At 34.9% G+C, this 19,268-nt stretch overlaps 1 protein-coding gene across 1 annotated transcript in view; it reads right to left on the bottom strand.

Annotated features, from left to right (window-relative positions):
• RYK (receptor like tyrosine kinase) overlaps positions 1–19,268 on the bottom strand; it is a gene marked incomplete at its 5' end in the record, with an annotated part of 90,894 nt that overhangs the window by 11,761 nt on the left and 59,865 nt on the right. The window contains 5 exon segments of the mRNA XM_079704561.1: positions 6,186–6,345; positions 6,506–6,615; positions 7,580–7,712; positions 13,144–13,213; positions 18,436–18,522. Coding sequence (XP_079560687.1) covers positions 6,186–6,345; positions 6,506–6,615; positions 7,580–7,712; positions 13,144–13,213; positions 18,436–18,522 — 560 coding nt within the window.

The raw sequence follows: 19,268 nt of genomic DNA on the forward strand, positions 1-19,268 counted from the left end.
CTTGAGCAGCATCCCCCAAATTTTGAAACGTGTCTTTACTTTCATTCAATTCTAAGTACTTTATAATTTCCCTTTTGATTACTTCCTTGACACATGGGTTACCTGAATGTGTATTATTTAGTTTCTAAATATTTGAGGATTTTCTAGATTCCTTTTTGTTATTGTTGTTGTTTTAATTTATTTTTATTTTTGAGTGCATTGGGTCTTCGTTGCTGCTCGCGGGCTTTCTCTAGTTGTGGTGAGTGAGGGCTACTCTTCATTGCGGTGCACGGGCTTCTCACTGTGGTGGCTTCTCTTGTTGCAGAGCACGGGCTTCAGTAGTTGTGGCTCATGGGCTCTAGAGCACAGGCTCAGTAGTTGTGGCACACGGGCTTAGTTGCTCCATGGCACGTGGGATCTTCCCGGACCAGGGATTGAACCCGTGTCCCCCGCACTGGCAGGCGGATTCTTAACCACTCTGCCAGCAGGGAAGTCCTAGATTCCTATTTTTGATTTCTAATTTAATTCCATTGTGTTCACAAAACACTACTTTGTGTGAATTAAATCCTTTTAAATTTATTGACTTGATCATGATCCAGAATGTGGTCTACCTTAGTAAATATTCCATGTGAACCTGCAGATATGCATTCTGCTGTTGTTGAAGTGTACAATGACTATATAGAAAGTGCATTTTGACTGCATTAGGTATTGAATTTAGTACATGTTGCTAACTCAACTTCAAAAATCAGCAATCTTTAGGCACAGAGTGTCCTACATGACTGAAAAGAGACCAAATCTGTCCTAGGATCTAATAGTGGATGCCTACCAAGCCATCACACATATCTGCTATATATGGTACTTTCCTCCACTGTATCAGATGCTTAGACATTGCTCTATCAGAACACTGGGGCTATTTGAAGGGGATATTAAATAGAATGATAAGGACAAGGCAGGAAAGGAAAGGAAGGACATGGTCACAAGATCTCTTAAGGAAAATATCTATTCTCAAGGAGAGCCAAATACAGAAAATAAATTGAGAGCAACTACTTGATCACAAGACAGGAACTGGTCACTCTGAAAACATATTAACTGTTCCTAAAGTAAATCCATTTATTCCTCATTCCCAGGAAATATTAGGACTATTTCATAACACTAAACAATATTTTCTTAATGTTAATAAAATTAAACTTTAAATCTTTATTTCCTAAAGTAATGTCTGAATGATTTTTTCACCTCTCCAGCTTTTTTCTAATGTTTTTTAATCAATTCATCTTAACATGAATATTTAAATAGTAAGTCTAAGATTGTTGATGTGTAAAATGTACAACCATAATGGAAACAAATTAAATAATGGGACTCTAAGTATTATTCTAAAATTAATAATGAAGAAATGGAGTAAAATAGAAAGTTTTCTATTCTTTTAAAAATAATAAGCATTCTCTGAAAACTATAGCTCTCTCTGATACCACAGTAGTTCAGAAGACCTCTCTTCATGGGCATATTATGAATGTGAGTTTCTCCTGCGCAAGTCTGTTCAGGGTTGTGGCAGTGACTTTCCATGGCACTGGGCAAAGAGGAGCAATAAGAAGCACTCTGCAGCAAACAGAGTATCTGCAGAACTACAGATTTCTCTCCTTCTTCTGGAGATAATCTCTAATGTTCACAAAAGAAATAATGTCACGGAACACACTTTCATATGCCCTGCACCCTAAAAACTGTTCAAATACCTTAAAGGATCTCCTCATTGCCATAAACCACGCTGATAAGACTAACATGGAAATCATTTCCTTGACTTGTTTTTTTCCCAAGAAAATGCTTTGTAAACACAATGTAATACCATAAAGGCAAGAAAACCACCAAGAAAAAACTCTTAATTGTGTATTCCTGATTGCATTCAGTCTCTTAATAGAAGGTAGCCTCTTACAGAATTATGTTAGCTACTATAACTAGCTAAATAATTCAAAGAAGACATAAATCAAGAAATCTATTTTCAAATAAAGGAAAAGAAAGTCACCAAGAAAGATCTATGGCAGTACCACATCTGATGAAAACAGAATAAAAACAATATCCAGAAATTCTTAATAATGGCTATGATGATGTCATATCTTAGAATAATATGAGAGATTTATAACTAGTCAAATCTGGTTGTGCATATTTCCTAAGTTCAAGAGTTAAAAGCTGATATTAACATTATAATAATCTTGACATAGTAAAATATTGAATCCTTCCAGTAAAAACTGTTAAAACACAACCCAGAAATGCAATGTATTATTTTTAAGACAGAAAACATTAATGTGTTTCCAAATAAATCAGGGAGAATTTTTAACTATAAAGGAATGCAAAAATGTTAAGGGTCTTTTAAAGGGCAGAGAAAATGTTCCCTCCAAGGCAGTAATATCATTTGTTAGATGCTACATTAATAGCTAAAATATGTATTTTACATGTGTAGATATTCTGGGGGGAATGGGGTTACATTACTTATTTTGCATTTGACTCTGAATGAAGTTTTACAGCCCAAAAGTAGAATATTAAATGTAACTTTTTAAAACCCCAACTTAATCCATAAAGGAAAAGTGGAAACACAGCATAACGATTATGTATACACATTTCAATACAAATGTTAAAAAGCAATTTAACATGTGTGCTTCAACATAAGAATTCAAAAAATACTCAATCCCACAAAACAGAAAGGTAGGATTTTTACACTAAATAGCCCCATCACAGTCACAGGAAACAGAACAGTATTCCCATTCCTTTCAATCTCAATTATCCAAGGCAAAAGATATTTAGGGGAAAAATACATTTTAAAGGAAATGAATTTATAAGAATCTAAAGAAGAAAAATCTGAACATTTTAGGAGTTGACCATGTTAAACGTGAATCAATGTGGGTATTCTCACCATCACATTCTAAGTACAGCTCAGAAGAACTTGGGTCACACAGACGTTTCAAGGAAGTTTATGCCAAGACATGCTAAAAGTGGTCATGATTTTAAAGTAATTCTCCTGTTAAGGCAAGTTCTTACACAAAATATGTGAATTGTTGCAAAGTCTGTAAAATATCATAATTGTAAGAATAACTAATTCTAAGTATGATTTTGAAATATTTGCTTAACCAATCCATATATCCTCTACATGGACTTTACCAACTAATACAGCACAGTGTACCCAGCTGAAGAGATGTAGATCACATTGCTTAGAAATGTATTATTAACTTTAGTCTCATTAGTTGAAGTGTATCATCTAATTTTCACTCTGGAGTTCCTGTGAAATATGCGATCATAAGTGTTATAAAAAAATTCCTAAAAAAAATTTCCTATTACTGTTTAAATACACAATGGAATACTTACATAGAAATAAGCAAATACATTAAATTAAGCATGCATAGATTGGGGGCTTCCACTGTGCAAGCTAACAGTACTACTACTGGCCATCTTGCATACCCCTCTGAAATATTACTTATCAATATTCCTTTTTCTAAGAGAATAATCAAACAATTCCCAATCTCCTTGAAGTTACATGGCATCTTTGTATTATAGACTGCCATCTAAGAAACATCTTCTATTTCCTGCCCGTTAGACTAGTTTTGGGTTCACCGCAACTGCCACCTCATTTCTATAAGGCAACTATGCTATATTTCAATGAGTAATAAAATCATAAAATTTTTAAATCAACCATTAAAAAGAATATTAACATCCCAAAGAGATGAGTGAATTAATCTTTTAAATCAAATATGGAATTATATTTTCAAAGAAGATGTGAGGAAAGTGTCTTTTAGTTTTCTACATTCAAAAATGTTCAGATGCAGGCTTTTCTACTAAAGGGGTGGATTTGAAAACCATGTAGCTCTAATTCAACTGATATTATGTTTTAGAACTATGTTCTAAAACCAAAGTTAAACTCAATATTTTCCCCATGAAAACAGCTTTGCTTAATGTAGAAACTGGTAAAGAATCCCACCTACAATTCAGAACTTCTGAATAAAGATTTGGCAACCTGAAAAACAAGCACGTGAGTATAACTGGTCCTTACTGTCATTCAATACAGCAGCTGTTTGCTAGCCTAAATCAAGCTCTGCTTTCTTTTTTTTAAAACATCATTTGAGAAAAATAAACATCAAAAACAAAAAAAGCAACCCCTCCTTCCCCCAAAAGAAGTCCAGGTTCTCTCTAGATGACTATGAGAACTATGTAAGTTGCTTGGCGTATTTGTATTGCTTTACTTGGAATTTTAACTTCTTGACATTAATGTTAGAGAAGTTTTATTTTATTATCACAGCTCTGGAAGAACAGACTAGGTCTAGTTTCCCACTGCTATACAAGCTGAACCCTCAGGGCTCTGTGTCTAAGAATCAGGATTTATTCCTCCCACCTCCACCCATTCTCCAAAAGGCCCCATGCCTCTGGCTGGGAAAGACTGTGGCAACAAGTTTCCATCCACTATTAACTTTTGCAGCTGCTCCATGAAGCAGAAAACATCCTTCGCATCATCACTCACATCTATTCTGCCTATCTCACAAGTGTCAGATAAGCTTTTTTTTTTTCTTTTCAGAGAGTAGTTGATTTTAAATTAAGTTAAAACAAAGTATTTTGAAGATATGCATAATGAAAGACCTTCACTTACAGGAAAAAAGTTTAAAAACTATATATGTAACTTGTTCATTCACATCAAGTGAGCACATTTCATCAAAACACTTGCTATGCAGAAAGGCACAATATATCAAATAGCTAACCTAGCTCCCGAAAAAGAAAAAAAAATTTAAATTAAAAGACTATAATAACAAGAGAGGGTTCCTCCCTTAACAAACCATTTCAAGGATTTTAAATTGGAAGATTAGTTTTTCAATAAGGTAATCTTAGGTAATTTCAATTACTGAGTGTAGTGGATTGAATGGTGGCCCCAAAGATATGTCCACATTCTAATCCCCGAAACCTATAGATATTACCTTATATGACCAAAGATGTGATTAAGTTAAGGACCTTGAGAGTAGAAACATATCCTGGATTATGAGATAAATCCTAAATGCAATCATATGTATCACTGTAAGAGAGAGAGGTAGAGGGAGTTTCGAGACAGACACATGGAGGATAAGGTGATATGAACATGGAGCAGAGAGATGCAGCCACAAGCCAAGGAGTGCCAAGAGCCACCAGAAGCTGGGAGAGGCAAGGACCGTTTCTCCCTTAAGGTCTCTGGAGGGAGCACGGCCCTGCCTACACCCTGATTTCAAACATGTGGTTTCCAGAATTCAACTGTGAGAGAATAAGCCTCTGCTGTTTTACCACCAAGGTTGTTGCAATCTGTTACAGCAGCCACAGAACACTAATACACTGAGGGAAATTGTGTATTAAAAGAGTAGTCCTTAACCCACACAAACTTAGTAAAAGGGAAACCCTATATTATAAATAAAATATATCACTGAGACACAAGATATAATGATATGGTAAGCCCAATTTTTATAGCTGAAACTTTGAAGCAAATTACTCTATAAAATTTTACATGTAACACTAACAGATATTGAGTGATACAGGGGGACCTTATAAGCAGAAGTTTTACCTAATCTCTAAATATTCAGCTATAATAATAAAGTGCATTAATCAAGAGATAGGGAAATACATTAATTTTCCAAATCAAACTAAAAAAGTGGCAGAAATTAAAAACAATTAAAATGCCTACAAAATACACGCAAGTAATTGTGGCTTCTGAAACTATACATCACTAAGTGTAAAGGATCCCATTATATGATCTGCTTGAATAGACAGAACCACCCAGAAACTGACAAAAAGGAAGAGAGTGACATCTGGGGAACTGTAAGTTACACAGGCCACAGAACTCGGAAGAGGTCGTTTGAAAAAAAGAAAACAATAAATCTTTACTATCTGACAGCCACCTGGTCATTCTGAGACTTAAAAAACCCAACTTCAATATCATCACCTTTAAAACCGGGATAGTGTCTACCTATCTCATAGTGTTAATAGCCCCCTCACAGGTTATCATGAGGATGGAATGAGATTACACACAGTGATGGGCCATGGTTTGGGGCACAGCTTATCTCCACAAACTAGCTGACAGTTAGAAAGCTAACTATACTTGCTTTCTGAATAAAAAATTTCAGGGAACAGTTATCAGATTAAAAAAATTGAAAAACGTTTTAAAAGCATTTGGAGCCTCCTCCATTCTGCTGATATCTGGGGGTCCCAGCACTTACCACATCACTAGCACTGGAGAACTCGTTATTAACCAGACTTTCAAGAGCCATCCACCGAACCGGCCTGTTTTCGTTGTCTCCCAGACAATGATAGTCCATAGGGAACAAGTCTCTGGAGAGGGCATTGTCTGTGATCTTAACTTGAAGTGTGTCATCAATGCTGAAAAGTAGACATGAACATCAAATACAACTGAATACTGAAAAAATATGGACCACTATCACTCATAAATACAACACAGTTCCCACTGTGACTCCTGGAGAGATCCCAAATTCAGGGAACACTAAATATCAAATGACAGTGACAAGCTCATGGCACCTACACACAGTTCCTAGCAGCCAGGTCTTTGTGGATGACTTCCCTTCTGGCCAGATAGCTCATTCCACAGGCAATCTGAATAGCCATGTGGACCAGGTCTTGTTGAGAAATTGCCTGTGGTAACAGAAAATGACAATGTTTGCAGTTAGCACAAAAACTTTGATGGTAGTTATTTTATTCCACAATCTTACTCCATCCCAAAATACACCTACACACTAAGTTTTAAAAAGCTACTTCTTGACCAAGAACATGTTCCCATAGCTTCCTATACTTATACCTACTACAGTACTTAACATTCTGTACTGTAATTTACCATTTACTTCACTCTCATCTGTTAGGTGTATCTCCCCAACATCCAGCATATACAGTAGCAGCTCAATAAACATCTGTTCAATGAATGCTGAATTCTAAGGGTAATATTTCAAATGTTTATTATTCAATAACTTGTTCTTTTCTTTTACAATATTAAGCTTTTATTAGGTTATCCCCCGGGGACCATTTTCAAACTAATGCTAGTTTACAGCTCTCTCTGATGTGCTCCTCTAGAGCTAGTGTGCCAGGACTGTAGGTTGAGGAATGAAATTCTTCCCCAGGTGATGCTGGTGGGCTATGGCTGCCAACCACTTGCTGGAAACCCTGGCTACCAAATTATCACCCACAATCTACATCTCCAGCTACCACCAGCTTTTTTTTTTTTTTTTTTTTTTTTTGTACAACATGGACCAAATGGCTCTGTAAGGTCTATTTCCATTCCTAGAAGGGAGTTCTAGTACAAGTACCTTCAAAGAGTTATGAGGAAAATGACTGAGATGGTGTCACAGAGGGTTTGAGGTGATTATGAATAATACACAATGGTTATACACGGAAAACCTTCAGCATCAGCAGAGTGTAAGCCTCAAGACAGGAATCAGAAACCATCTCCCTCTAAACCAACAGGGTAGCAGTATCTTCTAGTTCAACTTGAGTTTCTTTTTACAGACTTCTAAACAGTTTATATATAGGAATGTTAACATCTACCTTCAAAGATATTATTAGAAGCTACTGGTAAATAATTGCTATTTGGGCAAATATTTCTCACCTGTGGATTATTGGCCTCTACTAATTTGCACTGCCGTAAAAACAATTTAAGATTCCCCCAATTCATGTAAGGCAATATCACCATGGGCTTTTCTCCTTCTTCTATACAGACATGGGTAATAGGAAGAAGATTTCTATAAAATAATAAGAAATCAGGAGAAACACAAGTGAAATCTGAAACTTCAGGGGGTTATTTTTAATAAAAAGTAATAAAATAAAGATAGCCTAAAACAAAACAAGAAAATCTCAAACTTACTTAAAAACATATAACCATTAAAAATGTAAAATTATAAATGCTCTTTTAGACTAGACTTTAATGTTTTCCACATATCCACTTTCTTGATAGGGAAAAATTATAAACTCAGAACTTGTTTCCTGTGGACTAGATTCTCTTAAGAGACACTCTACCCACACTAAATCTCTACCCTAAAGGGTAATCAAAGGGACCTAAAAAATGACTTGATCATGAGCATATGATAACAGCCCATTTGGTTCATTATCACACTTAAAAAAAAAAAAAAGGCCCCAACGCAAGTCTGCAGAAAAGAATATGATAATCAAGAGCTTGAAACTGTCACAAAATGCCAAGAAGTTCTTAGCAGGTCACATGGGATTTCTAAATCCTAAATTTACCATTTACTGTCTGTGTGACCATCTCTCTTGGCCTTAGTTTTCATACCTCTAACATAGGGATCCCACCAGCCATACAATGTTGCTGTGATATACAAATAAGGCCAAGCACGCAGTAAAAAAAAATCTTGTTCCTTTTAAAATCTCCATGGCACACATAAATACTTTCCTCCTATTGCCTAATGACACCTTTGCCATTGGTACCTGGAAATAACTTCATTTTTCCCCAGGCTATGTAACTTTTTACATAATTACCTCATTTCCCCCACTAAGCTGAAAATTCCTGGATGGCAAAAACTAAAGTGAACTCCTTTTTTACACTCAATGCTTTGTATTCTGTGCCACAGAAATAAGCATTTAATAAATATTTGATAAGTAACACCAAACAACAACCTGAAAAACATTCTTCCTCCTTAACTTGGAAAATTCTGCCTCTAAGGATATTAATAAGGAAATATTATTAAACATATGAAAGCTATACGAACAAGGATAGTTAATGCAGTATTACTAGTAAAAGCTGCAAACAACAAGATTGTCCAAAAGTAAGGAAGTACAACCAAATAATAGGATAGTATATAACAATTAAATAGTCACAAAGGGATGTTACAAGAATATGAGTAAAAGCTTACTTATAGGAACGCAAGATACAAAATTCACATATGTTTGCAGGATAATTACAAGTATGGGGGCAAATACAACTCTGCAGAGAAGTATGCCAAGAGCTATTGTTTTTGAGTTGTGAGACTTTGGATCATTTCTACCTTGCTTTTCTGTATTTCCTAAATTGTCTCAATTGAGTATGTATCTCTTTTAAAACCACAGTCACACAATTCTGGCCTAACAGTGCAGAAGTGAAAGCTGTGGGCCCCCCTCCTGCTGTGCAGAAGTTACTAACAGGGAAAGCACTGACCCTGAGGGGCCGGGAAAATGAGGACTCAGAGATCAGAAAACCTGTATGCGGCAACTTCTCTGTACGGCTTCTGCTTGCCTTACAGCCCAAGAGTGGCAGTGATGATTAGTCCCACTTTACAGATGAGGGAATCCATGGAGGGGGTAAGGGGTGAGGTGCTCTGCCAAGGGGAAACAGCAAGCACAGAGAGGGAAACATCCAGTCGTCATCCGAGTCTAAAAACCTCGTGCTTTCCACTGGAGCACTGGACATTCCCTCCCAGGGGAGCAAGACAGAGCCTGTTTTCACACCAAGTCCCACACATACTAAAATGACTACAGCAGGAGGATGGAGGGAGGGGGAACTGGAGGAAGGCAGTCAAAGGTACAAACTTCCAGTTATAAATAAGTACTAGGGATGTACTGTACAACCTGACGACGGTAGCTAACACTGCTGTGTGATATACAGGAGAGTGGGTAAGAGAGTAAATCCTAAGAGCTCTCATCACAAGGAGAAAATTTTCTTTCTTCTTTCTTTCCCTTTTATTGTATCTATATGAGAAGATGGATGTTAGCTGAACCTACTATGGTAATCATTTCACAATATATGTAAATCAAACCATCATGCTGTATGTTTTAAACTTATACAGTGAGGTATGTCAATTATTTCTCAATAAAACTGGGAAAAAATGACTACAGCAGGTGTGCACTCAGGTTTAACTGAACCTACCATGATTTCAGGAGTAATGTGAAGAGCGGCCCCATCTCTTTAACCCTCCCAAAATTATTTCTCTGCACCCTTCCTCATGACTGAAATTCACTGAGCAAAGTTAAAGGAATCTGACCCAAACACAGGAAGTTTGCTGGATGAGATCAAATCATTTATTCTATCACCAGAGGATTAAACGCCCTCCGGGAGAAGTAACAAGCTGCATGAAAATGTTTCAAAGAACAAACGGCTGCTCTTCATTCTGCCCAGTTTATAAAGGAAAGGAAGATAAAGAGGAAGATCTGGGATCTATAGGAAGAGTGGATGAGGCAGAAGCAGGTGCTATAGAGGAAAGGCAGGTTCTGCAGGGACTTGAGGCAAGAACTGGTCCAGTTCTCAGTCTTGCCGAGCGTGCCTGCAGAGTGAGAGCCATGAGGCGTTCAGCAAAGTGCCCATCATCAGGCACCCTTGGGCCAATGGAGAGTCAAACTACGAGCAGAAATAGCTTGAGTACTTTTTATAAAGCATGTCTGATGGAATTTAAATAGATCGACAGCTATCTTTTATTTATACAGCTATTTTAACTTATAATAAAAATTATTCTCAAAAATTCCAGTGGAAAAATGAATGAAAAGAAAGAATTTCAAGATGCTTTAAAATATTTCAACACTTTAAAACTCTTAATCATGGAATGTTAAAACATGAAGTAAACATGATGAATTACATACCAAAACTAGTTTTTTAAAAAAGGTAAAATCAGAAACCAGGTGTCATTTCTTGCTGAGTGTATTGAGTTTGCTTGATAAATTCTATGATCACTGAAGATCATTATTTCATTTTTAACCCTCATGCCTAGCAGTGTTCCAAGTGCAAAATGGGCACTTAATGAATGAGAACGTATGCATACACAGAGCCATGGACAGTCTAGACGTCAGGGGTCAAAAGAAATGTGTTATAGGCCCTAGTCCCCTTAAAAATGAAATAAATTGCTACAGTGAGTAGAAAGAACCATATACTTTCTACATATTGACAATGTGTTTTTGCTCATTAAAAACCAGGAGTCCTGGTATCACTTTATGATGAGGAAGAACAATTAACCAGGATCAAACCATAACTTGCCTTTAGAAGACATTCCCTGATCACTGAATGTACAGTAACAAATAACCCTAATTCAGTATAGGTCATCCTATTCCACCACCTAAGTGTATCCTGGGGCTACTAATTCATCCTAGTTGGATGCTGGAAAATCCTATAGCTTAAAGCTGCCTGAGAAAATGCTGCAAATGCTTGCTCTGAACGTTTTTCAGCCAAAGCACCTTTGGGCTACTGTGGATATAAAACTGCTTCTTGAGAAAATCCTGGCTTTGTCTATATTTATCCCTGCCACCCACTTCTGTGCTGATGTGGTACAGACCTTTCATCAAGGTAAGAATACTAGCTAAGTACCTAAGTACTAGGTTAACATTACATACTAGTATTAAACACTCTGGTTCTTCCCGCTAGGGTCAGCATAATAAATCAAGTACTCCCAACATTGCCAAAAAGGACATTCCCAATTGATCATTACCCAGTTCTTGCTTTGTTACTCAGAGGAAACAAAATGTGTGGGGTTTTTTTAGAAAATATAGTCTAAAGGGTAAGTTATCTATCCATTCCTCTGCAAATGAGTTCTATTCTTGGAATGAATCAGTGAATCAGGTCAATGGAAGGTAACAATCTTAAACCACATGACTTTAACCCTTCAAAAGGACACCTTTAGTCCCTCATTACTGTGTGGTCAATTTTTTTCAAATGTCTCTGGCTTTTTTATTTTCAATGAAACTAAAAAGTGTATCTGTTCATTATCTTAATCAATGTCCCAAGTGTATGATAAGGCTAATGACATCTGTCTCAGAATGTGAAACCAGAAAAAGTTTTCTCCCCAAGAAACATGTACACTTCCTTTCCTTCTAATACTGAGATGTATCAAACTTTGTTTCCTTCAGCCTTGCTTGCCCAGAAGCTGAGTTGTTTTATGTTCAATCACAGTAAAAATAATTGTCTCCTTAATATTGGCTTATTTGTCTTCTTTTCCACCATCAAAATGCCAAAAAACTCAATTTCATTTTCATTACCATTTTATTGATCTTACTATAGCTGCCTTCTTTTTAGGTTCTCAAATTTTTGACTATGAACCAAAGTATAAATAAAATTCAAAAATAAAACTCTGCATAGTCATCTTATTTTTTGGCAGAATTCAAGTAACTGCTCAAAGTACACAGAAAAGTACAATGCATAATGCCTTTTGCACACATCACTTTCTATCTTTTTTTCCCCGGAAGTCCATAAATATCTTCCAACAATGACGGTCACCATTCCATTTTTTAAACATATGTGATCAAATTTTCAGTAGGCACCCAAATTAAGCTGACTCTGTATAGTGCTTTAAAACAACAACAAAAACCTTGCCCAAACATTGATACTGCACATTTTGATACTATAATTACGCCCTTTTTGGCTCAGAAGATAGAATCTCATTATAGCTCTGTGAAAAGGACTGATATAAAGCTTTTAAAAAAAGTTCTTCATATACAGAACTGTAAGTATTTTTTAAAAATCATACTGCAAACTAATGATAGGAGACTGGTTAAATAAAATGTGGTGCATCCATTCAATGAACTACTATGCAGTCTTTTTAAATGTGGATGTGAATTTATAGTTACTTACATGAAAAGTTAGATACATTGCTTTGCCATATCAAGAAGTGTGTTAACCTTGCTAAAGATAATGGTATTGTGATTATATAGAAAAATGTCCTCAACTTTTTGGAAAATGCATGCTGGAAATGCCTTGAAAGTGCTGAGATATCCAATTTAGTTTAAAATATTTCCACACTTGCAAATATCTATCTATATCTACCTAAATAGATGATAGATACATAAACATGCACAGCAAAAATGGCAAATGTTAACCACCAATGAATTCAGGAGGTGGGCTTAATGGTGTTTATTATTCTTTTCTTTGGTACTCTACATGTTCAACATTTCATAACAAATATTTTTTAGCATATGTATGTCATTATCCTACTTTTTAAAGGGAAAGATGCACATAAATATAAACTCCTTCCTGAAAGCTCAGCTATAATTATCCAGATGTGGGCTTACATACTCTTCTTTATATTTTACTGTGTTTTTAAATTTTGTGCAATGAGCATGCATTTCGCTTTTATATTCAGGAAAAAATAAATTAAGCTATTCCAGAAATGCTTTCTATTAACAGCACATTACAACATTCTTAAAAATGTAGCATACAATGCTACCATGCTTAACACTTAAATGCTGGGTGGTTTCTCCTCTCACCTGTGATGAAGACCTCGTAGCTTACAACTTTCAGTGAGCATCATTGTCACCTGAATTTCAGAAGCTTGATCTACATAAAGAAAAGGACACTGTCATATATAGTATGATAATATTATACATATGACATCAATATTTTCTGGTATTAGTAAGTAACTATCTCAGACTGTATGGTAAATTTCATTAAAAGTTACAGGCAAATCTAAATAGGTCTAGCCTAAAATTCTATTGTAGTAGGTAGAGTCTCACTGACAAAGTCAACATTTACAGATGCCATTAAAGTAAGTTTGACTACATAAAAATCAGAAATTAGTAAGGTTCCAGAAACAAAGTAGACAAAGTAATAACAGACTGGAAAAATATCTGTAACACATAAGGCATATAAAGGGCTGATTTCGTCTTTTCCCCGCTTCTTTAAAGAACTCATACGATAAGAAAAAAAACTGAAAAAGAGGCAAAGGATATAAACATATAGTTTACTAAAAAAACAACGCAAATGACCAGCAAAATTTAAAAAATGACTTTCTGCCTCATTCCTCAGTAAAGAAATGCAAATTAAACGAGGAGATGCCATTTTCCTCATCAGATTGGAAGAGACAAAAAAGTCAGCTACCTGTCAGTTTGGGCAAGAGTGTGAGGAAACAGGCTCATCCACAGTATCTTGGGTAGGTGGGGGAAACAACATCTAACAAAATTTTTAATACCTTTTACCATCATCAATACCCCTGCTAAGAGTCTACTCACAAAAACTCATCTATATATAACATAACAAGAATACTGTTCAATTATAACAGCAAAAAAACAAAACAACCGAAGACCAAAGTGCCCATCACAGAGAACTAGTTAAATTAGCACGTAAGAATAATATGTAGCTACCTTAAGAAAAAAAAGTCAGATTTACATGTACTGACAGAGGAAAATCTGCAAGACATATTAAATTTTAAAAGCAAGGTGAAAAACTGTGTTTGTGCGATCAGTTATATTCCAAAATCGAATTTATTTGGAAAATTAGATATATTTGGCTGTGTTTTTCTTCTTACTCACAGAGGGAATCATAAGAAATTGTTTATGGTGGTTATTTTTAGAGATACGAGAATTTACATTTTGCACCTTTCTGTCCTGTTTAAACTTTCTAACCTTACAAACATAAAATTAGAAAAAAATGACCACAGGCGTTCTGACTGGAGATTGTGGTGCATTTTATTGTTTTCTTCTTCTTACCTCTATGTGGTTAAACAAATAAAAAGTACTATTATATTAGTAGAAAAAGATTTAAATTTTCATGTAATAGCCCAAATTAGCATGATTATTCCATTTTATTTTTAGCTTCTGAACTCATGGTTTTTGGTCCAGGTAACAAACAGAACTAAAACTGGCTTTTAGTTCAATGTTTTTGAAATAAGACATGATAATGCAATTTACCAATATCTTTAGCCTGCACCTTCAAAAGAATTTGAAGCCATTAAATATCTGCACAAATCTACAAGGATGCCCCCTCTTATAGGGACCACTACTTTAATAAGTATAGAGGATTTTCTCCCCTGTCTGAAAAGAACATTTCCATTAAGTGAATAGTATATTTTCATTATAAAATTGAAAATGAGTTTTAATTTTTTTAAAAATGGTTTTTAAATATCAAAAACAAAATTAACAGTATACCCTTAAAAATACTTTCAAAGAAGCCAATAACAGATTTGTATGTCAACAATTTAAAAAATAGTAATAATAATTTATAGATCTTCTGATCAATGCAGTAAGAGGGAGAAGAAGATAGAAAGATGGGCAAAGCCAAGATCCACCTCCCAGCCCTACCTCATAAAATGCTAAACCAACAGTAAAATCCAGACCACTAAACTCAGGCACCATGATTATACACTCATTCCTTAAAAGTGGAGCTGTCAAAGCTGAGAAACAGTAAATTTCATTTACTTCCAAGACTAACCCGTGGAATCACTCCCTCTCTCATTACGTGATATTAGTGTTCCCTTTCCAGACAGCTTCACTTAGTTAAAACTTTTGTAGGAATACAAAATGGGTAGACAAAAAGCCACAGACTTGGAATACTTGCTACTTCTTTGAAAAAGCACTTTACCTCAATGTCTGCTGAAATAAACTCTAGTTGTTTAAAAACTGCTTAAAATTTAGGAACATTTAGTAAATGGCAGAATATGCCTTTTTACTCTTTCTGTAATCTAAATAAGTGTTAATAAAATTATGGCCAGAACTATTTGGGGGCTGAAAGGATCTTTTTAGAACTGAAAACTAGTAATAGTTGGAGGTCTGTACCAATTTGGTAAGAGTTTACCTTCTTGTCAACTGGTACAGAGATCCAAGTAAAATGAAAGGTAATTTCAGGATGTGTCATTTTTTGCATAATTTTTAAAGTTTTTAACTTTGATAAGCATGTTCTATTAAGCAAGGGACACTTGAGCTGGATAATGAGCTAAGGAAACTTTGGAGAAAAAATAATTTTATACATTTAGTAAGAAAAAATCATTTTCCTGGATTCCTTACCCAGTCTGGTCCTAGTCTTATAATTTTAAATACTGAAAGGTCTATCTTTAAGACGTATATATTTGAAAAGAATACTATACAATAATTTACATTCTAAAGTTACAAGAACAAAATGATTTTTAAAAAACCCTACTTATTTCTAATTTGTAAAAAATTAGAAGCTATAAAAGAAAACAAGAACTTAATACAAATAACTTCAAATTAATTAATTTATTTCATGGAATTCAATTTCACAATATTCACTGTGTGAAATTCAGATTCCTAATTTCAATCTCTGGAAATTTATATTGGAATATCCATTAAGTCTCCGCGAAAAATGATAACTTTTAAGAAGCCAAACTCCAATTTCCTGCTTATGCCTAAAGGCAAAGGTAGGGACTTCCCTGGTGGTGCAGTGGTTAAGACTCCATGCTCCCAATGCACGGGGCCCGGGTTCGATCCCCGTCAGGGAACTAGATCCCACATGCATGCCACAACTAAGAGTTCACATGCCGTAACTTAGAGTTCGCATGCCGCAACTGAGGAGTTGGCGAGCTGCAACTAAGGAGCCCACCTGCTGCATCTAAGACCTGGTGCAACCAAATAAATAAATTAAATAAATATAAAAATAAATAAATAAAGGTAAAGTAACTGATCTTTTAAAACATTATTTTTGCATTTTTAGCTGTACTTCTAATTGTATAGCATGTAACAAAGCATACATATTTGTGAAAGAACTGTCAACTCTACGCAGCTTCAATTAAAAAATAAAAATAACATTCCAAAAGAATAAATCTCAGAGACACTCAATCATGTGGAGTTATCTAACAATTTTAAAGCAAATACCGTGGTCAGTACACGTCCCCTGTGTTTCCCACGCAAATCATGACCATATCTTGGCCAAGGACTCACTATGCTTTCTCTTGTTTCCATCTAGCTCAGAGAGAACATTATAATTACAGTGGTAAGACACAGAAACAAGCAAGTGACTACAATTCAAAGGTACAGGGAAAGAGAAATCTTATCTTGTGAAACAGTCCCAGTATCTGCATTGTGTTTTCTTATCACTATTATTTCCTTTCCCCCCCACTTCCAATCCTAAATCAACCTAATTCTATACAGAAACCTCTTTTGTTAATTCAACATTCCTTCAGAACAAATTAATAATATCCCAGTTCTAAATTATCCATAGAATATTTACAAACCACAGAAGAAATATTAGAATTAAGGGGGAATGTTTCCTTTAAAAAATGGAGAAACTGTAACAAAAGGCAGACATTATTAAACTTAGGGCTCAAATTTTACATTTACAAAGAGTAATATGTAAAGTATCCTTCAAAACTAGTCAGAAAACCTAGTGGGACCAAACCTAAAATTCAATCTTTAGAAGTGTTTTGGGGTTAGGAGAAGTGAATGAATAAATTCATTTTATTAACTGTTAACTTACTCACTTAACAGTAAGTTACACCATCTGTTTAGAAAGAAGGAAGTGTGTGTTTGTAGCATCCTTAAACAAGCAATTTTGCTAAATTAAAAGAAATCAAATTCCGAAGTTTTTTCGTTAGATTAGTACAACCCAACTTTTTAGAAACAATAAACACAAACCTTTCATACTCCTAAGAATTCCTTTAACTAAATTTAGAAACATAAGTTCTTATAAATTAACTTTGTGAACTTCACAAAATTGTTACCTCCTACTCATAAAACTGAATTTAATTTTGCCCTTAATTTCTGCATTTGGAATGCTAAATTTGTTTTTCCAAAATTAATAACTAGTTATTTTAACTTACATCAGATACTGTCAGACATTAAGCACTCTTTAAATTACATTTTCTCTCTTAAAGTGAGCAAATAGACTTACCTAAGAATTATTTAAGCTTTTACAAAGCTTAAATATACAAATCAATTATAAATCATTAAAATTCTAATATTATAAAAGGTCTTGCTAATTTACCAGTATTAGGCAATAAGCCATATAAAAACATATTCTAGTATATGTTGGTAGGGAATCTCTAAGTGAAAATTTTATATAAATCAGTAAGTGAAATCAGTAAGTGAAAAATTAAGCATCACATTTCTCCAAAAGGAGAATATGTGAAAATAAGTATTCTGTTCATGAAAATATAAACTATCACTACCTTTTAGAAAACAATCTGGCAACAACTATCAATATTTTAAATGTAAACACCTTGTGGGGCAGCAATTCCAACTACAGCTATACCTGCAAAACTCTACCAAGAAATAACACACACACATACACACACACACACAGAGAGAGAGAGAGAGAGAGAGAGAGATTTTCTGCAAATTATATATAACAGCAAAAAAAAGAGAGGAAAGGGAGTGAGAGAAAGGCAAACAGCAGCTATTCACATAAGGTTCAGTGGGTCTGGGGGTCATTTTTTTTCTTTATAAGTCCTCAGTATTGAGGGTGGGGGGGGGTGCTGAGATGGAGGGAAAACTACTATCAATGTTTTTTAAGAAGGAAAAACCAAAGAGTTTTAACCTAGGAAAAACATAATATTAGATATAGCAAAAATGAAGTCAAGTGGATGCAGTTTAATTAGAAGCCTGAGTAATATCTGATAAATATATAATGTCTTAATTTATTAGTTTCTATTTTCTATATCTTAATGAAAACAACATAAATCTCCTAAAAGGTTAGACTGTATGAGCTAAATTAACACGGACTGATTAATGATTAAGGCCTGGCACACACTGAACATCTGAAACAATTTCGCTGACATAAGCCACCTTAGACAGAAAAGCAGTATGGAAACAGAATGGGAAATAAAATCCTACCTTTAACTGTTTTTACAAATGCTTGTTTTTCCTTATTTGGATCTTTTTCATCTACTAAAATCCCATGGAAAATACGCCCAAAAGTACCTAAAAGGAAAAATAATAATTATTGAGATCATATGATAACGTTCATAAAATTATAAGTACAAAACTTTCTGTCACAATACAACTTAAACATAACAAGGGAAAATGTGATCAACATTACTCCAGCCCTAGCATAAAAAGACTCAAATCTTTGTTTTTTAACGACTGTTAAAGGCTCTTTTTAACTACAAAATATCTTAACTTGCCTTTTGAAATACCAAATTTAAACTACATATGAGAATTCATTCTCAAATATCCTAAATAAACTAATGATATAGACAGGAGCACTGGAGCTCAGTAATGGGGTATCCATAGAGACATTTATGAGTTTCTAGGCTTAGCCTCAGAGCAACGACAAAGGAGAAAAATGGACTCTCCTCACACATTCAAAAACACCAAAAAAATCTGCTTCCATTAATTACTATTTGCCACTGGAGACAGTTCAAGCCCCTCCCTTGGCTGTGACTGACCTACAAGCATCTCAACCAAACAGATGAATTCAGAATGACTCACATGCATCCAAAACATTCCAAACTGAGTTATGGAAGGGGGGAAAAAGTAATTATCTATTTAACACTTGAAGAGCTCAATAAAGTATTTTATTATTAATCCGTCTTCTTCTTTCAGCATTCTCCCCAGTCAATACCCTGAAACTCAAAAAAGAAAGCAAGGACCAGCAAGAGGGGAAGGGCAGGGTACTATCTCTCAAACACCTACCATGTGTTAGTTCATTTAATGAACATCAGTTC

Source organism: Hyperoodon ampullatus, assembly GCF_949752795.1.
Source record: "Hyperoodon ampullatus genome assembly, chromosome: 5".
NCBI classification, from domain to species: domain Eukaryota; kingdom Metazoa; phylum Chordata; class Mammalia; order Artiodactyla; family Ziphiidae; genus Hyperoodon; species Hyperoodon ampullatus.